This window comes from Loxodonta africana, chromosome 10 (assembly GCF_030014295.1).
Source record: "Loxodonta africana isolate mLoxAfr1 chromosome 10, mLoxAfr1.hap2, whole genome shotgun sequence".
Taxonomy (NCBI): domain Eukaryota; kingdom Metazoa; phylum Chordata; class Mammalia; order Proboscidea; family Elephantidae; genus Loxodonta; species Loxodonta africana.
In genome coordinates, this window is record NC_087351.1 from 108,677,934 (window position 1) to 108,705,042 (window position 27,109).

General features: G+C 46.6%; 1 protein-coding gene and 1 non-coding gene across 2 annotated transcripts; one reads left to right on the forward strand and one right to left on the reverse strand.

Annotated features, from left to right (window-relative positions):
* Nucleotides 1-1,141: 1,141 nt before the first annotated feature.
* Nucleotides 1,142-1,415, reverse strand: LOC111750221 (small Cajal body-specific RNA 13). Its single transcript, XR_002785374.1, has one exon. It is a non-coding gene; the product is annotated as a small Cajal body-specific RNA 13 (non-coding RNA).
* Nucleotides 1,416-2,079: 664 nt separating this feature from the next.
* Nucleotides 2,080-14,321, forward strand: GLRX5 (glutaredoxin 5). Its single transcript, XM_064292924.1, has 2 exons — nt 2,080-2,933; nt 13,672-14,321. Exons 1-2 carry the CDS (start codon nt 2,540-2,542, stop codon nt 13,848-13,850), a joined length of 573 nt encoding a protein of 190 aa, XP_064148994.1. The 5' UTR covers nt 2,080-2,539; the 3' UTR covers nt 13,851-14,321.
* The last annotated feature ends 12,788 nt before the right edge of the window (nt 14,322-27,109 follow it).

Here is a 27,109-nt window from a genome sequence, read left to right on the forward strand (position 1 = left end):
TTCGTTTCCTGCCTTCCTTTAAGCCATCAAGCCACCCAGGAGCTCCCTGAAAGAGCTCCGGCAGCTTTCCCATGTCCTCACGCCACCCGTGTCCTCCTCATGTGCTACTATAGCCAGCAACTCTGTAATTTTGGGTTTTGGACTCTTCCTGCTCAAGGATTACTCTTAATCTTTAAAGACAGCTGTACTCTCGACAAAACATCTGACAACTACAAAAGACAACTTTACTTCCAAAGCCAGTATTATGCCCTCAAAAAAATGAACCAGGTGCCCTCCAGTCAACTCTGGCTCATTACAAACCGATGTGTGTTAGAGCAGGACTGTGCTCCACGGGGTTTTCAATAGGTGATTTTTTGGAAGTAGGTTGCCAGGCCTTTCTTCCAATCCATCTCTGGGTGGAACTGAACTTCCAAACGTTCAATTAGCAGCCAAGTGTGTTAACCACTGCACCACCAGGAACTCCATACTATGCATCAGCAAAGGATGAGACACTCCCCATTACTGTTACGTGTTTCCGGACACTCAGAAGGTACATTTCCAAATTCCTCCCCCTCTCCCAGTCAACACAAAAGCAGAATGAGACAGGTTACAGTAGGCAATAAATAATTTAGGCCTTCAGGAACAAATTGCCTACATTTATTAAAAAGCAAGCAAACAAAAACTTACTACAATATAAGCATGAATAAAAGCTGATTTGGGGAACCATTTAACATATTCTCTATTGTTAAGTGCACCAGATGCTGGACTTTTGAAATAACCCTTATGCTTCGGCATGACAGCCTTTTCTATATATTTCTGTTCATGATGCTTGCTCCTCTGATTGACTGGGAACCAATGAATCTGAAAAACAAAAAGATTCTTTAAGAACCTGACCAATGTTGGGCCCCACTTAGAAAACTAGCAAACATCAATCACATTGATGAAGGTGAAAATGCATCACTGAGAGGACTTCCGAGTAACCTCCTAAGTTTATTTTCATCGGCTCAATTTTCATGCTGAATAACCTTGGAAGATCCACTTGCTGACTGTACAAGTACTAACTTTCTGTTTTTAAGTGTGAGCCCTCACAAAGCATGAACAGGTCACCGCCAGCAACATTAGAAAAAAACGCTTAAGATTAAAAAAAAAAAGTAACTTGCGAATTTGTAGCAGTACTTAGTGTCCAACAGAAAGCACTCCATCTGCTAAACAATATCTCGACCGCAAAGCTTCTCTTACTGTTGGTTGATAGATAATGACACGGCACAGCCATTATCACCGTGGCAACAGTACCCAGGCGTTATCAGAGGAAAATTGCACATGGAACTGCTGGCCCTAGAGCAGCCATGCCTCAGCTTCCTCTGGAGTATGCTTTTTCTGCAAGTCTGGTGTGCTGAGGGTACCGCCAACCCAGTGCGCCTCCAAGACTACAGATCACAGCGACTTCACGGAGTCCTGCTCCTCCCGAGTCACCGTTCCTTCCTGCAAAGGGCACCGACCCCGTTCCAAGCATTGCTCCAGGCGCTGAGTGAATGAAACAAGTGGCCTGGGAGGAAGTCAATCAACAAGCTGATAAGTCTATTATTAAGTGGTGCTAGGGCAACTGGGAAAACCAGGGCCAGCGACGGGTCTGGAAGGCCCTGTCTCTCCTCGGCACCCCCACACTGCTCTATCAGCTGCTCATTTCTCACGCTCACAACGAGCTTTTGGCACCAGGGCTCCCTGTGACTCTGCGCCAGCGCCGTGCCCAGCACACAGGAAACGTCTGTCGAACGAGCCGACTCGCTTCCTAGCTCCCCATTCCCCAAGCCCTCCCTGAGCCTCGATCTGGGGCTCAGGTGGGCTGGAAGGCCAGCCAGGCCCGAAACCCAGAGACGAACCCAGAGGCGAAGGCGCTGTACCAACTTTAAAGGGAAAGTTGTCTTAAAGCAACAGCCGCGCGCCAGAGGCCGCACCACGAGGTCAGGGCCCCGGCGCGGGAGCCCCGGGCACGCCTGGCGCCCAGTGCCCCGCCCGGGCCCCGCTGCCCGCTACGCTCGGCCGCATTCAGCCGCGGGCCTCCGCAGCACCCGGAGCCACGCACCTCAGCTGGGAGAAGCCGACCCGGGCCGGGCTCAGCCGCGCCACCAGCCCAACTGCAGACACCAAGCCCGGCCCGCCAGTCGCATCGCCATAGCAACTAAACTACCGCCTACACCGGAACCGGAACTTTCCTGTGGGAAGTGGCCCCTTCCCGGCGTCCCGCGGAGCGGGCGAAACCCCGCCCAGCACCGTGCCCAGTCATCCTAGAGTATCCCAGCAGGCCTCGATTGCTCTTGGAAGGAAATCGTCTTGCCTCTCGTTTCGCCTCTCCTTGCCTCGGAGCGTGACTTTGATGGGCATCCACAATTGCCAATCAACGACAAAGGAGATGCCAACGGCCAATAGGAAGACTGTAGGGTGCAGCTCAGCCGTAAGGACCGCCTCCAAGTTGCCGGGGCAAACGGTGACGTGATTGGTAGAATCGAGTAATTGCGGGCTAGCGTTCTCCAATCGTGAAGAGCAGTTTCGGGCCGGCCCAATGAGGGCCTCCGGGAGGCGGACCTGGCAGCCGCGGGCCGAAGCAAGCCCCCAAGTGGTGAACCGAGGTTCCGGCGTCGAGGGCTCCGGCGAGCAAGCGGGTATGAGCGGGTCCCTGGGCCGAGCGGCGGCGGCTCTGCTCCGCTGGGGGCGCGGTGCAGGCGGCGGCGGCCTGCGGGGCCCGGGCGTGTGGGCGGCGCGCTCGAGCTCCGGCGGCTGCTCGGCGGAGCAGCTGGACGCGCTGGTGAAGAAGGACAAGGTGGTGGTCTTCCTCAAGGGGACGCCGGAGCAGCCCCAGTGCGGCTTCAGCAACGCCGTGGTGCAGATCCTGCGGCTGCACGGCGTCCGCGACTACGCGGCCTACAACGTGCTGGACGACCCCGAGCTGCGGCAAGGTCAGGGCTGGCCGGGCGAGGGAGTAGGGTGGCGGGCGGAGGCCGCTATGCGGGTCGAGGGGTCGCTGCGCGGGGCCGGGGTTGGGAGGTTCCCAGCGCGATGCAGGTAATCAGGGGTCCGGCCACGCCGGGCAGGGGAGCCTATCTGGGGGTTCACACTGGTTAGGACATGGAGTACTGCTGTGCATTAGAGGACCTGGGGGTGGGCGTTTGGACTGGAACTGGGCTGGTGGTCAGGGGCTCTGGCACAGTTGCCAGCTTGAGCGGGGGGTTAGTCCTAGGGGTTCGCCAGTCCTCACCCTGAGCTGAAGTCGGTTTGGGGGGCAAGTTCTTTCTGACCGCTTCAGAGGAGGGCAAAGAGAGGAAATCATATTTATTAAGTACCACTTTAGAGAACACGTTGAGGGGTTGGAGCCAGGCCTGTCTCCTGGATCAGGGGCTGGTTCTGTAGGTGGTGCTGGGAGGGCAAAGGTTGCCCATGTCCAAGGCTAGTGAGGTCAGAGATAGGTCTGTCATAGGTCAAGTCTCAGGGCGTCAGGGTCCATCCGGTTGCAGCTAGGAAAGGTGAGGTGGTACAGCAGTCAGGTTGGTCTTGGTTGGGATCTGATTTTAGATATTAAGGATGGGGGATATGGGGAGTGTGGACTGGAGAAGTTTCTGGGAGGTGCAGACAGTTTGTGCTTGTGGTGCCATTGATATCTCTCATGGCCTTCCTAGCCATGGTCTGGTGTCTCCCACCAAATGATTGGGTGGGGCTATGCAAATAAATGATTGTGGCCCACCAAGGGGATTGGACAGCTTGCTAATAATACAAATAAGGTGCATGGTACTTTTGTGGCGGAAAGGGTGGGATCATGCAAATAAGGTGTATGGAACCCTAATGAGGGAATTGGTTAGTTTTACCATCCTGCTAGGCTAAGAATGAGCCATCCCAGAGGTGTAAAGTGGGGACTTCACTACCATCAAGAGGAAGACCCAGGAGTGGCACGTGTCCTTTGGATCCAGAGCCCCTGCATTAAGAACCTCATAGGCCCAGAAGACAGACAGAGAGCTGAAACACTGGAGACAATGGGGAGCAGTACACTGGAGATGAACAAGAAGTAGTGGCAGAGAAATGGTAGCAGCAGAACTGGGAGACCAGCACAAGATGGAGCTGTGGGCTTCCTGGCCCATGCAGCAAGGCGGTTACAGTAGGCTTGCCAACCCAAAGAGCGAGAGAGCTGAATGTCTCTGGACAGGAGGCTTTCTGGTGGAGTGGGGTGCCTTTGGGCACTTACCAGCAGAGCAAGAGAGCTTTGTAACGCTTGCCAGGGCAGGGCAGAGTCCAGCCCAAGGGACTAAGGGCCAGAGAGAGGCCTGCCTATGGGCATAGCTGAGGAGAAGCTGTCCTGACCAAAGAGCTGTATCCTGAGTCCTTCCTGATCCTGAATGGTAACCTTTTACTTCCCTAATAAACTCCATAATCTGTGAGTTCTGTGTGGCCGTTGCAGCGAATTATCACACTGAGCAGAGAAGTAGAGAGTGCCATGGGAGGGGCCACTGCTGTCAGAATTGGTGAAAGATTGGAGGGTGGAGTTATGTTTGACCACCTCATAGGGATCAGCCTTGGGTTGATTTTGACCTTGATTCTCCTCCTCATGAAGTTAAAAAAGGTCAGATATTTGCACTGCCATTTTCCCAGTGCTTCACTACTAATCTAAAGGTTGGCAGTTTGAACCTACCCAGCAATGCTGTGGAAGAGAGGCCTGGCAGTCTCCTTCCATAAAGATAACATTATGGAGGAAACCTTATGGAGCAGTTCTACTCTGTCACATATAGGTCACTATGAGCCAGAATCAATTCAGCGGCCCCTAACAAGACAACAGCATGTATGATGCCACCATCATTAAGCTCATGACCCTTTTGCCTTCCCGATAAGCTGGACTGTGACCCAAGCTCTGGGTTTTATCATTGGCAGGAGGATCTGCCATCTTCATCCAGAGCCGGCTTCTTTCCTTAGAAGATAAGCTGGGAGAAACTACTCTGCAGTCTTTCAACTGGGCCCTTGTATCAGGTCCCCTGCAAATAGCCAATGTGGCCATCAGTAAAATGCCTCGTTGTTGATATCTTGCTTAGTGTAACGTTCTGAGGGTCTTTGGTTTGTGAATTTGCTCTCCATGGTTTAATGTAACTGGAGATGGGGTACACAGAAATATGGCTGATAAATAGAGAAGTAAAAGCAGGAACAAGAATGTATACTGATAACATTTGTTTGTGTTTTCATTGAGTATGCTTGGCTTTTGGTCTTAAGTTCCTAAGTGTTCCACAACAGCAACAGGGATTTAACCCTTAAATTTCCTGACCATTGAGTTTCATCAGATTGTTATTTGGGTTAATAAGTGTACTGCATCTGTATTGGACATTACCTACACCACTGTCGTTGCTTAGAAAGCTAAAGACTAGTGTAAATGTTCACATTCGGACCGGGGCAGGGTGGTGTAAGCAAGTGCCCACAGCGGGAATTGGTGTAGCCAGGGTCAGACTTTAAAAACATGGAGACTTCACCTCTTTGCTCTCTAGGCTCAGCGTTTACCTGGAGAGACTGACAGGCTGAGGCTCATGCATTCTTTTATCAGCCAAGTACCCTTTCCAGCCCCAAGGTTACTGCAAGTAACACAGGAGAGGGCCTTCTGGGAAACTGGCTGCTCTTTTCTCTTGTGCCAGGCAGGCTGCTTCCCAGAGGCCCGAGCCCCAGGAAGACCCTCAGATGTGGCTCCCGTCCCAGGCACTGGGGTCCAGGGAGTGTGATGCAGAGGGGTCTCATCCTGAGGCCGTGTGACCTAGGGAGCAAAGGAGACCGAGGCAGTATTGCCTGGCCTTCCTCAAGGTCTTCTTTCCTTCTCCCTTTTATCTGGAGTCCACGAACAGACAGAGCCCAAAGGGATTGGTCCCAGTATCTGATGTCACCGTATCCTAATCCTGGTTCTAACAAAGAAGATACTTTCTTTTCAGTTATGAAAGTCACGTGTGCTCATTGAAGAAACTCGGAGAATGCTGGAAAGTATAAAAGTAGAAAGAAAATGAAAATCACCTGTAATTCTCCATAAACCATTATTAACGTTTGCGTCTACTCCTAGCCGTTTTTTTAGCTTGTCCCTACACCTCTACCCTGAGAGCAGGGACCACGTCCCACGTGACTTCCTGGGGCACGGTGCAGGTTACCTGTGCAGTGAGTGTTTCACAAATGACTAAATGCTTCTTTTGTTTGTCATTATATCATAGATTCTCTCCCATGCTCTTAAAAACATTACGAACACTCTCTTACCCTTCTGCCTACCTGGAGCGCCATTAAGGAGCCCTGGTGATTCAGTGGTTAAGCACTTGGCTGCCGACTAAAAGGTCAGTGGTTTGAACACACCAGCAGCTCCACAGGAGAAGACCTGGCGATCTGCCCCCATAGAGCTTAAAAAGGAAACCCTGTGGCGGTTGCTCTGAGTCGAAGCTATTCCACAGCACACAACAACAGAGCACCATTGCATTCGGAGTAACATCTCACAGTAGGGACTCACATACTTGCTGAATGATTAGCTTTATTCAAACGAGAATTTGAAAATATGCTCAACCTCTCCAATACCAGGGAATTGAAAACTTTGGAAGAGTAGTTGCCAGGACCGAGTCAAGTTGAAGTGAATGTAGTCTGAGAGCCAGCTGCTTCACTCCTAAGTATATAATCTAGAGCAGGGGTTGGCAAATTTTCCATATAAAGGGCCCCAGAGTAAGTACTTTAGACTTTGTGGGCCATATGGTTTCTGTTGAAACTACTCACCTGTGCTGTTGTAGTGTGGAAGCAGTTGTGGGTAATATGTAAACACGTGAGTGTGGCCGAGTTCCAATAAAACTTTATTTACAAAAACAGGAAGTGGAACAGATTTGGCCCACAGGCCGTAGAGTGCCACCCCTGGTCTAGAGTGGTCTCTGCTCATGTGTGTTAGGAGACATGTAAGGATGTTCATTGCAGCATTACTTTTAATAACAAAAAATTGAAAGAAGGGGGTCTTTGTCTATTAGTAGCGGACTGGGTCAACAAACCGTTATTTAGTCATATAATGGAGAAGTAACTTGCAGTTAAAATGGACTAGACCTGGATGTACTGACATAGCTAAATCTCAAAAATACAATTTTTCATGGAAGCAAGTTGCTAAAAGGTAATCATATCAATGTTATTGTGCATATCAACATTAAAGACGTAAAACAGTACCGTGTTTCACAGGTACATGTAGTGCAAGGGTACGTAGCCCATGGGCGCAAGTGACAGATGTCAGCCACAGGCTGGAAGTCACCTCTGGAGGGGGCAAGGGTGACATGTGGTGAAGAGCCTGGGCTCTGGACTTAGAAACTCCTAGACGTCCCGGCTCATCCATCTGCTAACACTGTGACTTTGGGTAAGTTATTTAACCTCTCTGAGCCTTAGTGCCTTCATCTATAACATAGGGATAATTCTACCCATCTTGTAGGATTTTTGCAAAGATTAAACGAGATTATTTATGTAAAACGCAGAGTTGGGAACTCAGTAGGGTGGATAATAATTAGCATAAATCAAATCCTTACTTCCCTGATCAAGTCAAGGTTCTGACACCAGCCAGCCATTCAGCACTCTCTCTCTGACCCCAGCTACCGAGAGCTACATCAGATGTTCCAAGTTAAAAGGACACTGACCTTCAGACTGCCAAATAGTCAGAGGCAAGCTCGGGAGTGCCCATGGCTCCCTAACTTCTGACCTCCTTTGGGTTTGATAATTCCCCAGAAGGGCTCACCGAACTCACGGAAACGTTGTACTTACGATTACAGTGTTACTGTGAAGCATATGGAGCAGGATCAGCAAAGGGAAGAGACGCATGGGGCAAGGCCGGAGAGGGTTCCCAACCTGACGCTTCCATGTCCCAGAAAGGGGTGTGCTGCCAGGAATGTTTTTCACCAACCAGGAAGTCCGTGGAGCGTCTGCACTCAGAGTTTTTATTGGGGGGTCTCATTATGTAATCAAACTCCAGCCCCACCTGAGGTCGGCTGATGTCATGGGGTGGTCTTTCTGGCCTGGCCAGCCCCCACCCCAGAGTCATCTCATCACCTCACCTAAGGTGTTTGCTAGGCGTGGTCTAGAGTCCTTATGGAAAACGCTTAAATTCCAAGGTGTGTTTCAGAGATTGTCTCAGGAACCAAGGGCAAAGACCAAATCTTGAGGTAAAGTTAATGTAAACCGCACATTCAGGAACCCTTAGCTCCTCAGTAGTTGACGTTTTTAGTACTGCAAGACATACGTAGTTGGTAGTTTTCCTGCATTCTTTCCCTACTCCTTCTCTCTTGCATGTATTTCTCAGAAAAGCATTAATGTAGAGAGCGAGAAGTAGGCATTGGCACGGAGAGAACATCCACACTGCACCTGCACTATGCCACAGCTCTGCCCCTTTCCCCAGTCATATCTCGGTTAATCTTCATGATCGATCTGTGAGGAGTAGAGTCATACTCCCATTTCAGCTGAGAAACCGAGGCTAAGATTGACAAATTTATCTGAGGCTACAAATACTAGCTAGCGAGCCATGATCTGCTGACTCAAGCTGGTGCCTTGTCCACTCTGCCATGGTGCTCTGCTTTTCCTGTTGAGGGGTGTTATGGATCGAATTGTGTCCCAGAAAGGGGTGTACTATCATGAATGTCTTTCACCAACCAGGACCCCAAAATAGGTGTAAATCCTAACCTCTGTGTCCCAGGATATAATCTCATTTGGAAACAGGGTTTTCTTTGTTATGTTGATGAGGCCATATCAGTGTAGGGTGAGACTTAAGCCAGTCACCTTTGAGGTATAAAAGAACAGATTAGGCCCAGAAGCAAGGAAGCACAGGTGGGGATGAATAGAAACCATGCCAAGTGAAGATCTCCAAGGAACCCAGGAACAGAAGCTGAAGAGACAAGGACCATTGCCCGGAGCCCACAGAGAGAAGGCCTTCCTCTAGAGCCGGCACCCTGAACTTGGACTTCTAGCCTCCTGAACTGTGAGAAGACAGATTTCTGCGTGTTAAAGCCACCTACTTGTGGTATTTCTGTTACAGCAGCAGTAGGAAGCTGAGATAGGAGGTCTCTGGTTTTCCATGCTTCCAGCTACACTTACCTCCTGTAGTCCTAACATCATTGTGTAACTGAGGGAAGATGAAGGAAATGGCACTCCAGGCATGATGTGACTTGCCGAAAGCCACAGAGCCTAGTAAGTGGCAGAGTTGGGGTTAACCCACCTGAGACTCTGAAGTTCCTGTAGTGAAACTCTGCCAGGAAAACAGAAAACTGTAATTACAGCTCTTTCATATTTATCGTCTGAACCAGGAGATAAGACCGGTGTTCTGAAGTAGAATGGATTTGGAAAAGCTAGCAGTTCTTTTTGAAAGTTCTGGAGTTTTCTGGTACATTTCCTCCACTCATCTTTCTGGCTTGATATTTTGGGATATTAACTTTTTAGAGGGTGCAGTAGACGTGTGTAAAACTGATCATGTAAGACAGCCTCCTAACGCCCAGCTCCTCGTGTTACCCTGTTAGGTAACTTTGCAGCCACCGTTTTCTTCCCCAATTTGAATTGCTGTCTACCATGCAAAGTATGTTGATCACGAAAATCCATTCTGGGGTATGATTTTCTGTTTTCCAGAGTTGTTGTCGCCTGCTTCTGAGTTACTCCCAGTGATATTTGTAAGAACTCCCGCTGTGTGTCACAGTTTTTGAAAAATAAAGTGTGGAGAAACTAGCCATGTTTAACCAATGAATTGTGGATTGATTGGATATGTTTTAATTTTCAGCTTATGTACACTGATCTTTTAATATTGGGAGTTTTTCACTTTACTCCATAGGCAGCAGTTGGATATTAAAAAAAATATATATATATGTATATATAAACTCACATTCAGATTTATTCTTAATGGGGAAATGGTATATACTTTTAAGGACTGTGAAGTCCGTGCCTTGTATCAGCTGCCTGCAGCACCTGTTAATCTAAAAATCAAAGAAGCAGGTGAGTTTAATTTTGATAAGGGATCAGCCAGTAGGCACCTTGAATACTGCCAAGAAAATGCCATCGTGACCTCTAAGATGGGGTCCTTCTGTGTTCCTGAAACATCTATTATTAGAGCAGACACAGCCGAGTGGTTGGGACAGAGTTATTCTAACACGGGACTGCTTGCTGGGTGTTCAGGAACCTCACGTGGTCGGAAGTCCACTTGTTTAGGTGGTAACTTCGTTCCTAGGAAGTACAGTCAGGGATACTAGAAATGTCTAATGAATGGGAGACAAGCCTCATGTTCTGATTGAGAGAGGTACTGCAGAGATGACTGATGGAAACTGGTCGTTCTTTTACTCATCCAGGGTTTTTCTTTAAAGACAGTTGTACTTTTTAGGATACATTAGATGTGTGGTTTTGACTGTCCTTCAGGTGGCAAGTTGATTTGCATTTTTGGTGTGTTTCAAAAATTATAGGTACTCATGAGAAGAAATTGGTAGATATTTATTGTCCTATCCATTGCCCTGGAGTCGATTTCAACTCATAGTGACCCTATAGGACAGGGTAGAACTGCGCCATAGGGTTTCCAAGGCTGTTAATCTTCACAGAAGCAGGCTACCACTCTTTCTCCCACAGAGCAGAGCCAGGGCTGGCCAGTTCGAACTGCCAACCTTTCGGTTAGGAGGTGAATGCTAACCACTGTGACACCAGGGCTCCTTATTTATTGTCATAGCAAGCTTAACTGATATATTGTTATTAGGTCTTGTCAAGTCAGTTCTGGCTCATGGCGACCCTGTGTACAACAGAACAAAACACTGCTCGGTCCTGGGCCTTCCTCATTGTTATGCTTGAGCCCATTGTTACAACCACTGTGTCAGTCCATCTCATTGAGGGTCTTCCCCTTTTCGCTGACCCTATATTTTGTCAAGCATGATGCCCTTCTCCAGGGACTGGTTCCTCCTGATAACATGTCCAAAGTATGTGAGAAGTAGTCTTGTCATCCTTGCTTCCAAGGAGCATTCTGGTTGTACTTCTAAGACAGGTTTGTTCATTCTTCGGTAGTCCATGGTATATTCAATATTCTTCACCAACACCATAATTCAAAGGCATTAATCCTTCTTAGGTCTTCTTTATTCACTGTCTGGCTTTCATATGCATATGAGACGATCGAAAACACCATGGCTTGGGTATTACTAATTGAGAAAAAGAATATAATACCATGCGTACAAATGGTTCACGCACGTAAAGAAGAATTAAAAGGAGCTCAAGTTTACTTTAAACATTCTTAGTGTCCACAGCCCAACCCAGTCATCAAAAAGGTAAAAGCTTTATAATTGGCACCATTGTAAAGTAAGTTCTGATAGACCGTGTTTGGGGATTGAGTTAAAAAAAAAAACAAAACAAAAACTTGCCTGCTAAATCATTGTTTACATAGCACAACATCAAAGTGATGAAAGGTGTGAATCCACCGGGGATTTTAGTATCTCAGCTGTTCTGTATTAGAAAGACGTTCTGCTGATGGATGGAATTTCCCTCTCTGGGCAGCAGCCGCACCTCTAGCTGACGGCTTTTTCTACAGCCAGAGTGGCTTAGAAGTATGCTCTTGGGGGCCTTTAACATTTTCTCTGCTTCTTGGTATGTGAAGTCTGGAGAAGAAAGATAAAGTGCTCCAGGTCTTCTCTAGTGCTGCCACTTAGAGCAAAGTCACTATTTGGTGGAAGGCAATAACTTGTAGAAAAGAAGAATATCCTGTATCTTGGGACCGTTATTCTTAATATAACTTAAATTGGTAATTATTATTTTTTTTTTGGAAAATAAATGGTAGTAAATGATAGGGTGTCAAGAACAATTTTTGGATTTTTTAGTTGATTTGCAGAAAATCACCACTTGACTGATTTTAAAAGCTTGCATATTGTATTTTGCTTGAAGAGCCCCTTAGCATTTCTGTTTCATTTATGTGTATGTTCATTTTGGCCATTAAAAAAAGGTATAATGATTAATTATTGTCATAATTGTAATGGCCTTTGGTCAGCCTCTTTTCACATACACAGCACAGATTCTTTTTATTGGCTGGTGTTCTAAGGTAAACACATCAGAAAGCTTAGTAAAGCCGAAAGCAAGGTTTTTATTCAGCATACATTCAAAGAGGCAAAAGTAGGAAATGGACAAGCATGCTGCCAGAGCCATGTCAGTCCGAGGCCGAGGGAATATTACAGAACAGACAAAAGTGGGAAAACGGACAAGCATGCTGCCAGAGCCATGTCAGTCTGAGTCCGAGGGAATATTACAGAACAGACAAAAGTGGGAAAACGGACAAGCATGCTGCTAGAGCCATGTCTTTCGGAGTCCAAGGAAAGTTACAGGAATGATCATCAGTATATATAAACATTACAAATAGGCAAAACCATTGCAAGTTTCGCCTTTTCTCAGATCGGCTAGAAACTGCTAAATTACTGTGATTCTGCATTTTGTATTGTCTTTGTAATCATTGGTGCAGGTTTCAGTAACAGGAGTGTCTTCATCCGTCCAACAAATCTAACTATTCATTAAATGTTAATAGAAAAAGACAAGAATGAAAAGTCTTTTGTGCTCTGTTTATGATTTGTTTATGTGGAAGTGTCCCTAAAAGATGTCTTCCAAGATCATCCTAGCTGTTGTCTTTCTACCTCAGGGCCCAGGTAGATATGTCCTTGTGAGTCCAGCTCCAGCGGGTCACGTTCTCCATGCTCAAAGAGAGGGAGTAATGGTTCTAATATTATCTCCAAAATCACTGGACAGGCTTTAAAAAGTACAGTTTACCTTGTCAGACAAGTAGAAAAGGAAGTAGAATGGTGAGGAGGATTTTTGGAAAGGGTTATCCTCTATGTCTTGCTTTGTGATAACCATGATCCCTGTGACCCAGAAGAACTGAGTGGATTAACCGGCCGTCTGCCCATCACAGAATGGGTCTTCCCTCTTCTGGGCCCTCAAAACCACGTGCACCTGGGACCAATCCTACATGTGCTGGTTCGATTCTTGTCTGCTGTGAGCTCTTGAGAGCTGGAGTGTCTTACCTGCCCCATGGCCCCGTGCTTGCCCCAGCCACAGGCCTTGATGAGCTTTGGGCGCCCTGTCGTTCTCTCATTCACAGCTGTGGGTTCTGCTGGCCACCTCTCCTGCCCCGTGGAGAGCTCAGCGCAGCAGCTGACTAGGAAGGCCCTCAAAGGACAGATTTTTCTCTGGGTAAAAGTGATCATCTTGAGGGACAGTAGCTGGTGGCACTCGTTGACCCCAACGGGAATGCAGAGTGTGGCAGGGAGTGCAGAGTGGCAGCACGTGACACAGAGACCCATGGTAACCCGTTCGGAAATGAAGGTGCAGGTATCCTTACGTTTTGTTTCACCGAAGTCACAGACTGGCAGGTATGAGGAAAATATGGCTTTAGTGTCTTTTTTTTCCTGTCAGGCTGTCATTGTTCCCAGCTGCTTAGGTGGCAGGCAGCCTGGCCTGTGAGTATACCCCTACCTGCACACATTACCGCGCCCCCACGGCTGGAGCTGGCTGGAAACCTGATTCCTCTGATGTAAAGCTTGTGCTTTTTGCACCAAACACGCTTTTCCCCAAGAGTAAGGCAGCGAGGGAGGGACACTGGGTTTTCTGCTGGCAGAGGATAAAGAACATTTCACTCTGGAGGGCTCGGCTTTGACTGTTGAAATGACATTTGCAATGCTCTTTCTTTCCCCGTAGGCATTAAAGATTATTCCAACTGGCCCACCATCCCGCAGGTGTTCCTCAACGGGGAGTTTGTGGGCGGCTGCGACATTCTTCTGCAGATGCACCAGAACGGGGACCTGGTAGAAGAGCTGAAAAAGCTGGGGATCCGCTCCATCCTCCTGGATGAAAAGAAAGACCAAGACTCAAAGTGAGGGCGGTGCAGGTCCTCACTGGCACGATGCCCCGCGCTCCGGAGGGGAAGCTGTGGGTGTCGAAAACGCACCGCCAGCCAAGCCTTACCAATCCTCGTTCTTGTTACGGAGACACAGCGGCTTGCGCTAGTCTCCAGGCGTGCAGCAGTCAGTCATTTCAGTGTGTCTGGTGTTTGGGACTTGATTATAACCACTGCACTGTAATGACTCAGTGTTGTGGTCTGATATTGTACACAAAACCTGTTCTTAGATTGCCGTTTTCTCTCTGCCCAGTGCCAGAGTAGAACGTGGGGCTTTTGAATCATCACGATTATTCATGACTCCTCAGCCTGTGTGTCAGTCCGCAAAGTCATGTACCCCTCTCCCCTGCCCCCCCCAAAATTTTGTAACTTGTCTGGCACAGAAACTGGACAAGGAAGAAGATGTGGTAACTGGGGTGTTGTTTTTTTAAATAAACTCAGCACAGGGATACGTGGGTGAGTTGTTAATTCTGAATAGCAATAAAGTGTGAGGGGTTTAGTGCCTGCAGCCTTCTGTTTTTCTGAATGAAGAATGACTCAGACCCTATTACATTTGCTATGCAAATTGCTGTCAGGCTGTGCTCAGCTTTCTCCAGGGAAGGCAGCGTTGTGTAGGCGGTGACAGTCTTGGTGGAGGCTTGGGGGTGGAGAGGCTTGGCCGGCACTGCAGGAATGGGGGAGGCCTGGATGAGGGGTCCCCAGCACCCTGTCGGAGTCGTTCGTGTGGTACCAATGGTTAATGTGTTCGGGTACTAACCAAAAGGTTGGGGGTTCGATTCTACCCAGGGGCACCTTGGAAGAAAGGCCTGGCAACCTACTGAAAAATCCACCACTGGGAGCCTTCAGAGCACAGTTCTTCTCCAACACACTCGGTGTCACCATGAGTGGAAGCTGGTTCGACGGCAGTGGTTTCATGCCGCCAATCTCTGTAGGCCTGTGCTCAGCCAGGAGTACTGCAGTTATCTAGGGAGAAGTCATTAGCCGTCTGTCAAAGTATGGGATTTAATGAGTATTTCATTCCTAAAACAGGTCTTTATAAAAGAAAGGACTGAGGTCACGCAGAGCTTCTTCCAGCACGTGGTACCTGTATAAGATCTCCCATGGCATTTCTCCATCGCGAGGCTGCAGTGTAATGGAGTTGGAAGAGAGCTTTCTGGGGCTTCCAAGGGAAGAGAGTCCATCACATCAGAGTTGTGTCTTTGGGTCCCCAGGAGCCTTCCCTGATCTCCAGGGGCTTCAACAGACATCCCTTTAGAACTATATCTTCATGGTGGCAGAGATGGAGCCCTGGTGGCACAGCGGTTAAGAGCTTGGCTACTAACCAAAAGGCTGGCAGTTCAAATCCACCAGTCACTCCTTGGAAACCACTCTGTCCAATAGAGTCACTGTAGGTCAGAGTCACCTCAATGGTGACGGGTTTGGTTTTGGGTTTAGTGGCAGAGATAGTAAGAAGGGTGCATTTTTAATGAAAAGGGCAAGAACGCAAAGATGAGAGAAGGACGGCTCGTTTCTCCAGAACCTTTCTAAAGGTGTCTTCCATGTCAGTTACTCCACTGGAGTTCCTCTTGTGAAAATAATACAGATCACTTCGTGAGGGGAGGACTGAACACGGACGGGACCCTCGGCTCTGTGTGCGGGAACTGCTGGGTCAACCGTAGTCCCCTGTTCCTGCTGTTCCCCCTCCCCACCCCAGTGTTAAGAGACTGCCCCTCGCCAGTCACCAACCTCAAAGCTTCAGGGAAGAGAAAAGTAGATTATCCTCACAAAGAGGTTTTTTATTACATTAATTGTGTCCTGCATCCCACGGGTCTGTGTTAAGCTCACGGCTTACGTGGAATCTGAGATGAGGTTAGAACTCCTGCATTTGAACCGTCTTGTTTACAAACGAGGAAAGAGGGCGCTAGAGAAGGGCAGATGCTCAAGATCCCCTCACAGCTCACGGTGGCTGTCGTGGTGGCAGAGCCAAGGTCGTGACCTTGCCCTTTGGAAAGAATACCATTAACGAGTCACACTGCAGAGCCCTTGGGTGGACACCAGGCCGTGGTCCTACAGAGTTGCCCCCCACCTTCACACCTGGTGTGTAACGGGGTACTTTTCCATAAGTTTGCTTCTTTTGGCTTTTCCTTTGATGTTTTCTCTGTGCCCTTAGGGTTCATCTGAAGAATGAAATGATGAGAAACTTATTAGCAGGGTGACATCAATGCAAGTAAGAACCCTCCCCAGGATAGTACTAGAACTGGGGGAAGCCTGCCAAGTGAACAATTTGGCTTCTGTGCTTATGAGTCACAGAGTGTGTCAGAGTCACCAGAGAACGTAGAAGTTTCAGGAATTACTGAGCTCTGCAAGAAATGCAGATACCCTTTCCAAAAGCTAATTAATCATTTTTTCTTATATGCTTAACAAGTCTTTACAAGGGGATGTTGAAGACGCTATCTAATGTAAGCCTGGGCGATTTTGACCATCTGCATAATTCAATGTGGTAATTAGAACAGGGACACCCAAGTTCCTGGTACAAACAGTGATATCACACATCTTAAATGAAGTCATTAACACTGCAGAGTCCGCCTCACAGTGTCCAGGCTCATACCTGCGGCATCTGTTGTGACAGTATTGGATTTTTTGTCACAGCTTTCAAATACTGGATTATTAGGCTCTTTAGAAACAGATGAAGTTATTTTAGAAGATTAAAAAGCTGTAAAGTCTGGTTTATTTTTATTGGTCCTATTGAATTCGCTTGTAGAATTTGGGAATTCAGGCTTTCCTATAGTTACTAAAAAGCCACAGTAGTCAACTTGAAAATTCTTGTTAAATTCATCAGAGAGCTTGCTTAGATATCTAGAGATAAACTGTAACTTAAAAAGTCGGGTTCCTTGTCATTTGTGTCCAGAGAAATTCTGGTAAGGTACAGAGGGACAACTTCTGTATTGACAAGGTTTTGTTAAAGTAAATTTAAATTGGGTGAGAAAGCGTTCACATTCATGCTCCTGAGAGTCAGTGATACAGGAAGAAATATATATTGGTGGATAAAACAAAATGAAAAACCAAACACATTGCCGTTGAGTCGATTCCGACTCGTAATGACCCTATAGGACAGAATAGAACTGCCCCATAGGATTTCCGAGGGGTGACAGGTGAATTTGAACTGCTGACCTTTTGGTTACCAGCTGTAGCTCTTAAGCACTGCGCCACCAGGACTCTATATTTTAGGCTTTTTAAAAAGTAGATTTAATATTCCATGAAGGAATTGTTTAGTAAATCTAAAAAACAGCTTTATAAGTTATACCTCAGAACCATATAGCAGCTAATTTGAGGGAGAGCGGAGAGATGGTGAAGGTGAGAAAGCTGGCTTAAGGAGCAGGTGTATAGAGACACACAGAGTGACCAAGGTGGACTTAACCAGGTAGCGCTACGTCACATTTCCTGAGAGGAGTCTCACTTCAGGTCTTAAAGCTGAGTGAGATTTTTACAATTATGAATATAGGAGGAGACCCTTTATTCTCTGCTATTGCTGTGTGGGCCAAGTGGAGTTGAACTGAGAGCAGATCAAGCCAGTAGATATCACAGGATGTGTACCCAGCTTCAAACCTTTCCCCAGCTTCAGTCAGGATGACCTTCCACAAACAACTCTCCGGCATTTCCTGGGCATTTCCTGCTCCTGCTTCACATCTGCCATTGACATCACAGTGAACTCTGGCCCTAACCCCAGAAGGCCTCCTCTGACCTCCTGAGACAGCTTTCACAGGGATCCATTTTGCCACATAAAGGAGGTAGAAATGTCCCCCTGGTCCACAGGAAGGTGGCAATCAAACTTAGAAGTGTTTCTGGATTACCGAGGTGTTTGTTGTCCTGAGCAAGCGATCGGCTTTGATAATCTGGAGGTCCCATGGATGAGCTAGCCATCCTGGGGAGTCCATGTTGAGCCCCAGACTGGGCCAGAATTGCCATCCCTCTCTGAACCCAGGCTAGGCACACCTCGCACCTCGCACCCTGAGGCAGAGAAGAGCAGCGTCTGACACAGATGTCAAACCTGAAGGATGGCAGCATTTCTTCTGTATCTTTACAAGTAAATTGTAGTCCTGGGAACACATCCTTCTGGTTTTTGTTTGTTTGACTGATTCTGTTCAGGATTCCTTGGTAGAAAGTGTCCTTGGAATGATTCCTGGGAGGACAAAGCACTCTTCCACAGGTGAGGGCAAGGAGTGGTGTCTATTCCACCTGACCAAGTTACTGCGTGTTGGTGCACTTTCAAAAGATTGGGTGTGGCAGCCTAAGAGTGTGCCCCCAAAGATGTCCACATCCTAATCCCCAGAATTTATGGGTATGGCACGTTACACGTGAAAAGGGATTTTGTAGATGAGATTAAATTAGGGACTTGGAGATGGGGAGGCTAGCTTGGATTACCCAGGTGGGTCCGGTATAATTACCAGGGTCCTTAAAAGAAGGAGGCAGGAGATCAGTCAGAGAGAGAGATGTGATGACAGAATTAAGAGATTGGAGTGATAGGCTTTGAAGATGGAGGAAGGGGCCACGTGCAGAGAAATGCAGGTGACCTCTAGAAGCTGAAAAAGGCAAGGGGACAGATTCTGTCCTGGAGCTTCCAGGAAGAATGCAGGCCTTGATTTTACCCCAGTGAAACTTTTTTCAAACTTCTGGCCTCCCGAAATGTAAGAAAGTACATTTGTGTTGCTTCAAGTCGAGCTACTGAGTTTGTAATGCTTTGTTATAGCACCCAGAGGACACTAATCACCTGGTTACCTGGACATTTGTGGTAGGTACCACTTAATGCCAGTTGACGGGCAAGGAGACAAAAATTGAGCACCTACCATGGCATTCAGATCCCTAATTTACTTGTCACAAAAGGTCGGCAAATATGGAATATTGTTTTTTTCAGATGATGAAAGAGAAACCTCAGATGAGTCACTTGTCCAGGGCCTCCCTGGTGGGTGGCAGGGCTGGACTGTGAGCCCCTGTTGGACTGAAAACAGGGCCCATGGTCTCCTCATGGATCCCACTTCAGAAGCCCAGCCAAGGAAGCACCTCCTCAGCCAGCACCTCAGAGCCCACGGTCTCCTCATGGATCCCACTTTAGAGGCCCAGCCAAGGAAGCACCTCCTCAGCCAGCACGTCAGAGTCCGTGGTCTCCTTGTGGATCTCACTTCAGAGGTCTGGCCAAGGAAGCACCTCCTCAGCTAGCCCCTCGGTTCAGCCCATATCTGCGAATGTCCTCCCTGCAGCCCTGACAGGAAGAACTGCTCTGGCCACTGATTTGGTCTTTAGGCCGCTGTGGAAACCCACAGCCACAGAGCCAGGGGCTTTTGGAAGCACCCCTGGCCATCCAAGGAGGTGGAGCGTCCTGCTCCTGAGGTCGGTGACCAAGCAGGCCTAATTGGGCAGCCACACAGGGACAGTCAGCACAACCATGCCCAGGGAAAGCGCTCCCAGTCTCTGGGTGCAGACGCGCGTGACCAGGCGGAGGTCTCACTGGGCTTAACTTGAGGAAATTCTGAACAGCAGGAAGTGGGTATTTTTGCCAGTGAGCAAAGTGCTTTACTTGATGAAAGAGCTTCTATAATCTGTTGGGCTCTGTTGCACTTCCTCTGATCTCAGTCACAGCCATGGCCTATCTATTTCTAATGTTCCCAGAGCCACCTGTTCCCCTACTCCCTCTGTCCATCCCACTGCCCCTCCCTTTGGCACAGTTTGCCCTTCTATCCTCCTTTGGTTGGTATATTTTTTTAGAATCTTAGTCATTTGAATTTTTAAATAGTTAATTTTTACTTTATTAAAACAATGCATGCATAGAGCTAAAGTCGAATGGTACTAAAATCTATTGATGAAAATCACCCATTCCCTGCCTTTCACCTTTCCACCCACCGTTCTACTCTCTGGGGGCAACCAATCTCCATTTCCTAAGCTGTTTCTTCTGGTATTTGTCTCCATATTTTGTAATGTGCTCATATTGATATTTCTTTGTTAATCTATTTCAGACATTATCTAATCTCTTTACCATTTTGGTAGATAAGGATTTGGTGCTCAGATCATCACCAACATCCCCCACCTCGCTTCTTCCTTATTCCCCATGCCGTGGGAGCAACGTTTGGTTAAATCAATAGCTTTATGTTATTATTATGACTATATATTTTTCCAGCCAGACCGCTACTTAGAATCAAGGATGGCAAGACCTCATCTCACATACTTTGGACATGTTACCAGGAGGGATCAGTCTCTGGAGGGCGCCATGCTTGGTAAAGTAGAGGGTCAACGAAAAAGAGGAAGACCCTCAAGAAGATGGATTGACACAGTGGCTACAACAATGGGCTAAAGCATAGCAATGTTCATGAGAATGGCCTAGGACTGGGCAGTCTTTCATTCTGTTGTATGTAGGGTCGCTATGAGTTGGCACCTAACAACAAGCCAAGTACTGTATTCTTCTCTTGTACAGCTTTTCCTCCATTAATGGTTTTTGTTTTCAACTGATTATTTTCTGTTTGATTATTTTCACTTAATTTTGACACACTGCTCTGACATCTGCTAAATACCCATCAATACAGTTTTTAAACAGAAGCATCAGGTAACTAAGAGTCTCCACTCTCCTTATACACCCACCTCCCGTACTGCCACCTAAGCTCTGTCCTGGAGCCTTCCACCTTCCAGCTCTGTTCAAGCCTGCCCTCTGGTTGCCTTGCCATCATTCTTGAACTGCCCTCACACCTTCCCAGTGTTGGACTCTCTCTTTCCTAGGCCCCGTGTCTGTTTTTTAGTTTATTCCTTTGTTGTGCAGGAGCACACCCTGCAAAAGCTTCCTAAGGAAGGTCCATGGGAGATCCACCTTTTGAGACCATGTCTGCAAAGGTTTTATTATACCTGTACATTAGATTTGTTAGCTTGACTGGTCTGGGAAACATTTTCCCTCCAAATTTTGATGGCGTTGGTTCCAGTGCTGCTATTGGAAGTCCAATGCCATTGCAATTTCTGATCTACTATGATTTTTAACTAATTGAAAGAGTGCCCTGAGCACGAGGACTGTGCAAGATTCACCTCTAAGGGGCACCTACTTTTTCAGGAGTTAATCCTGGGAAAGGTGTAATCTCACTGAGCCAGGTCTTTCCTTTACTGAACTCAGCTGAGCCAAGTGCTCACTCCACCCAGGCCCAGCATCTTTCTGTCCCTCACCCTTGTCCAGCTTGCTCTTAGCATCTGCCCTTCCTGTTCCTTCTGCTTGGAAAGTCCTTCCTTCCTCCATGGCTGCCTCCTCCTCGTGACTCAAATCTGCATATAAAGAGGCCATTGCTACTGCCCTGGCTGGAGGGTAACCCCTGACTGCCCCCACCAGAACCCCAGTCGCTGTCATATTTTACTGTTTGCCTCATGACATTGATCAATACCTGAGAGAAGCCTGCATGAGCATGCATGTAAATGTGTATATGCACACGTGTGTGCATGTGTATATGCATGCAGATGTGTCTATTCACATATGTGCATATGTGTGTGCACATATGTGTGCACATGTGTGCATGCCCATATGCGTGCACGTGTGTGCATGTGTGTGTATATGCATGCATTTTATGTGTGTATGTATACATGTGTGTATATGCGTACATCTGTGTGTGTGCATGCATATATGTCTATGTGTGCGCATGTATGTGTGTACATTGTGATGGTACAACCATCCCCGCTAGAATGCATCTTCCGAAAGGCCAGAGATGGAGTCTATCTTATTTTGTTACGTGCTCAGTGACTATATACTGAATAATTAACAGGCGCTCCTTTTTTGTTTTAAATGCTAAGTGGGTAAAACCCTTGCATAGCCTCAATTTTGACTCCGAATAGTAAAACATAATATGAAGCGAACCTGAATCAAGCTAGAATTTTATGTGTTTTTGAAATGTTGTTTTCTGAACTTTTTTTTCTGTTCTGCCACAGAGAGAGGAGCCCTAGTGATGCAGTGGTTAAGTGCTCAGCTGTTAACCGAAAGACTGGCGATTCAAACCCACCAGCTGCTCTGTGGAAGAAAGATACAGAGTCTGCATCTGTAAAGGCTCACAGCCTTGAAACCCTATGGGGCAGTTCTGCTGTGTCCTAAACCAGAGGGTCACTAGGAATCGGAACGGGCCGTGCCATTGTTGCTAGCGGCTGTCGAGTCGATTCCGACTCAGAGCCACCCTGTGCACGACAGAACGAAACACTGCCCAGTCCTGTGCCATCCTCACAGTCGTTGTTATGCTTGAGCCCATTGTTGCTGCCACTGTGTCAGTCCATCTTGTTGAGGGTCTTTCTCTTTTCGCTGACCCTCTACATTACCAGGATGATGTCCTTCTCCAGGGACTGATCCCTCCTGATAACAGGTCCAAAGTACGTAAGATGTAGCCTCACCATCCCTGCTTCTAAGAGCATTCTGACTGTACTTCTTCCAAGACAGATTTGTTCGTTCTTTTCTCAGTCCGTGGTATATTCGATATTCTTCGCCGACACCACAATTCAAAGGCATCAATTCTTCTGTCTTCCTGATTCATCATCCCGCTTTCACATGCATATGATGTGACTGAAAATACCGTGGCTTGGGCCAGGCATACCTTAGTCCTCAAGGTGACATCTTGCTTTTCAACACTTTAAAGAGGTCTCTTGCCGCAGATTTGCCCAATGCAACGCATCTTTTGATTTCTGGACTGCTGCTTCCATGGCTGCTGATTGTGGATTCAAGTAAAATGAAATCCTTGACAACTTCAATCTTTTCTCTGTTTATCATGATGTTGCTTGTTGGTCCAGTTGTGAAGATTTGTGTTTTCTTTATGTTGAGGAGCAATCCGTACTGAAGGCTGTAGTCTTTGATTTTCATCAACAAGTGCTTCAAGTCTTCACTTTCAACAAGCAAGTTTTTTTTTTTTTTGTCACAGAGAGTGTCACACCATGGAGCATCCAGCAGATGGCGATGTTTCCCTGGGGATGTGCTCCTCCACTTTCGAACGGACTCTGCCTGGCTCCCAGTCAGCAGTCATACTGAGACCCACTCTGACCCGTCCATGAAGAATCCTCTCAGTGAAAAAGCAACTTAGGCAGATTTATACATGTCCCCATAGTCCACACTTCCTCCCACTGAAGTGGACCTGGAGTCCCTCCCAGCACCTCCGAGGTGTGAGGGAGTGTGGTTTGACACAACTACTTCAGAAACACTTAGGCTCTTTCAAGCCTCCTTCTTCCCCCTGGAAAGCCAGAATCTGGTGGTTCGGTCTTCTCAGGCTGTGAGAAGAGGGAATTTGGAGACAGGAGACCAGGATTAGGACCCCGGCTCCTGCACTTAACTTGGACAAGCCGCTCGAGCTCTCTGAGGCACAGTTTCCTCACCTGTAAAACAGAGATAATGACAGTGCCTCTTAACGAAAAATAAATCAAAGACAGATAATAAGCGGCATGTTAATTAGTTTTACACAAGGGAAACCAACAATAGATAGATTTCTGTGTAGCCTGCCTTCATTTCTTCACTCAGTAAACACTTATTGAGCACTTGCCATGTGCCAGACATGTCACAGGTGTTGGGGACACAGCAGTGAAGACCTTGCTTCAGTGGGGGCGAGGGAGCAAGAAAACCTGTGTAATGTGCTGCCAGGCAGTGACAGTTCTATGCAGGGCACTGTAGCAGGGCATGGGGGAGCGAAATGGCAATGGGGGCACCTCTGTGTTTGAGGGGCCTGTGATGCCTCCCAGGACTGACCTAGGCTGACTGCCCCTGAGACCAGCAATACTCTATGTATTTAAATTTCAACTGGGGGCTGCCTGAAAGACATACCTGGGCAACTCATCCCCATGTGGGATCAATGAGGGGCCCTGGTGACAAGGGATGTTTACGTGAATGTCCATTGTTTATATGAACTGCCTGGGTATATATGTACTGTATGTTCAAGGAAGGGACAGACCATGGACTGATTGGTTTAACATCCCAGAATTACTACGGCATTTTTCCATGAACAGTCTGCCTCAATCAGTGGCTCCCCTTCACCCACAGGGCAAAGTCCAAGTTCCTTAATTTGGCATTCAAGGCATATATGACCTGGCCCCTTCCAACCTTCATGCTCTCAGTTCGCGTAGTGCCCACTTCTGAACCATCGGCTCCAGACATGCTGAATGGCCCGTATATCCTCAAAATACCCACCTGCACCTTTTCATTTGCTATTTCCTTCACTTGGAGTGTCTTTCCTTGCCTTCTTCTCCTGGTAAACCCATTGTTGTTAAGTGCTCTGGAGTTGGTACTGACTCACAGCAACTCTTCTCTAAGGACTGGTCCCTCCTGATAACAAGTCGAAAGTATGCAAGATGAAATTTCACTTAGATAAAATCCTCACTTCTAAGGAGTGTTCTGGCTGTACTTCAATATTGCAACTCGAGGCTTGAATTTTTTTCTTCAGTTCTTCCAGCTTGAGAAATGCCAAGCATGTTCTTCCTTTCTGGTTTTCTAACTAGGTCTTTGCACATTTCATTATAACACTTTAGTGTTCTTGAGCCACCCTTTGAAATTTTCTGTTCAGCTCTTCACTTCATCATTTCTTCCTTTTGCTTTAGCTACTCTATTTTCAAGATCAAGAGGCAGTCGTTCAAATAGAACAAGGGGATACTGAATGGTTTAAAGACAGGAAAGGTGTGTGTTGGAGCTGTATCCTTTCACCATACTTATTCAATCTGTATACTGAGCAAATAATCCCAGAAGCTGGACTATATGAAGAAGAACGGGGTATCAGGATTGGAGAAAGACTCATTAACAACTTGCGTTATGCAGATGACACAACCTTGCTTGCTGAAAGTGAAGAGGACTTGAAGCACTTACTAATGAAGATCAAAGACCACAGAGAAAACAAAAATTCGCACAACTGGACCAATAAGCAACATCATAATAAACGGAGAAAAGATTGAGGTTGTCAAGGATTTCATTTTACTTCAATCCACTATCAATACCTATGGAAGCAGCAGTCAAGAAATCAAATGACACCTTGCATTGGGCAAATCTGCTACAAAACACCTCTTTAAAGTGTGGAAAAGCAAAGATGATGTCACGTTGAAGACTAAGGTGCGCTTGACACAAGCCATGGTGTTTTCAATAGCCTCATATGCGTGTGAAAGCTGGACGATGAATCAGGAAGATGGAAGGAGAATTGATGCTTTCGAATTGTTGTTTAGAGAAGAATTTTGAATATACCGTGGACTGCCAGAAGAACAAACAAATCTGTCTTGGAAGAAGTACAACCAGAATGCTCCTTAGAAGTGAGGATGGCAAGACTACGTCTCACATATTTTGGACATGTTATCGGGGGGATCAGTCCCTGGAGAAGGATGTCAAGCTTGGTAATATAAAGGGTCAGCAAAAAAGAGGAAGACCCCCAATGAGATGGATTGACACAGTGGCTGCAACAATGTGAGGATGGCGCAAGACTGGGCAGTGTTTCGTTCTGTTGTACATAGGGTCAATATGAGTCAGAACTAACTCTACGGCACCTAACAACAACAACAGGCATTAGTGAGCTGAAATAGATTGGTATTGGCCATTTTGAATTGGACAGTCATATGGTCTACTATGTCAGGAATGACACATTGAACTGGAATGGCGTCACACTAGTAAGCTCCTACTTATCCTTTAAGGTCCAAGTTAGGATATCCTCTCTGAAGATACCTCCGGCATATTCTCACATGCTGTCACTGTATCCAGTTGCATGCTGCTGTTTCCCTCCATCATTTGGTGTTTCTATAATCATTTGTTGACCAGTTTGAAAGGTGTTCATTTTGTCTACAATATTAAAAAAAAATTAGGGTGTAAAAAATGGCACTGCCATTTGATGCTCCTTATCAACTCCCTGGAGCAAGGAAACGGAGGTTTCGTTGCCTTCCTTGGATTGGGGAGGAAGGTTACCTCTTATTGCTTTTACTTCTACAGCTCTCACAATAAATCAGACATTAATATTTCAATCTATGTGACTTCTATCTATGAGAGAATAACTGGTACTAGAAATAACTTTCCCATCATAACCAACAAAAATACTGGACAAAAATGATGAAGAGATTTTTTTAGATTTTGGACAATCAGTACCACAGGACTGTGATAGCTGAGAAAGGAAAATGAATTAGCCCGATTTCTGCCTCAAACCATTTACTAGACCTTGGCACAGGGAGCAAAATCCAAGCAAACCACAGCAATCTGATTGATTAGAGGTGGCTGGAATTTGTGGGGCAGAATACTGAATAGGAAAATCTATTTAGAGGAAGAGCTTCAGAAATGCCCCTGAGTGTTCAACTTAATTCTAAGCTGTGCATATAGAGGTTGAAATGAGGCTGACCCCAGCTACCAGAGAACTATAAGATGGATAATTCCCAGAGCTCACCCAGGGCTGGGAGACATCTGAGGCTTGACCAATCATGATGGAGAGATCTCATCAAATATCCAGGGCCTGTATTATAGATACCTGTAAGGCTGCACTTTTAAGATTGGATTAAACTATTCCCGGATTAAAGGCTACTTTAGATCTGCCCTAACAATGCTTATAAGAAATCTCAAAAGGATAAAACTGATCCAAAAGTAACTTAACTGCTTCCCCCAAACAAAATCCAACAATTTTAAAGGAAGTCAACAAAATCCAGGTATCAACTATTTCATATCACAGTGTCCAATGTCCAATAAAAAACTACTAAAGCATGCAAAGAAGGATAAAAATATTACCCACAACTAGGAAGAAAATCAGTCAATAGAAACAGACGCAGAAAAGACAGAGATGATGGAATTAGCAGAAAAGGACTTTGTTGTTGTTAGGTGCTGCTGAGTCAGTTCTGACTCATATCGACCCTACGTACAATAGAATGAAACACTGCCCAGTCCTGCACCATCCTCACAATTGTTGCTCTGCTTAAATCCATTATTGTAGCCATTATGTCAATCCATCTCATTGAGGGTCTTCCTCTTTTTTGCTGACCCTCTATATTACCAAGCATGATGTCCTTCTCCAGAGACTGATCCCTCCTGATAACATGTCCAAAGTATGTGAGAGGTAGTCTTGCCATCCTTGCTTTTAATGAGCATTCTGGTCGTACTTCTTCCAAGACAAATTTATTTGTTCTTTTGGCAGTCCGTGGTATATTCAATATTCTTTGCCAACACCACAATTCAAAGGCATCAATTTTTCTTCTGTCTTCCTTATTCATCGTCCAGGTTTCACATGCGTGTAAGGTGATTGAAAAAACCATGGCTTGGGTCAGACGCACCGT

What these genes read in the sequence shown, in the direction of transcription:
- GLRX5 (XM_064292924.1), top strand. Translation starts at nt 2,540, where the DNA reads ATGAGGGCCTCCGGGAGGCGGACCTGGCAGCCGCGGGCCGAAGCAAGC. An exon ending in CGACCCCGAGCTGCGGCAAG is followed by an intron (nt 2,934 to 13,671) that starts GTCAGGGCTGGC and finishes CTTTCCCCGTAG; the next exon opens with GCATTAAAGATTATTCCAAC.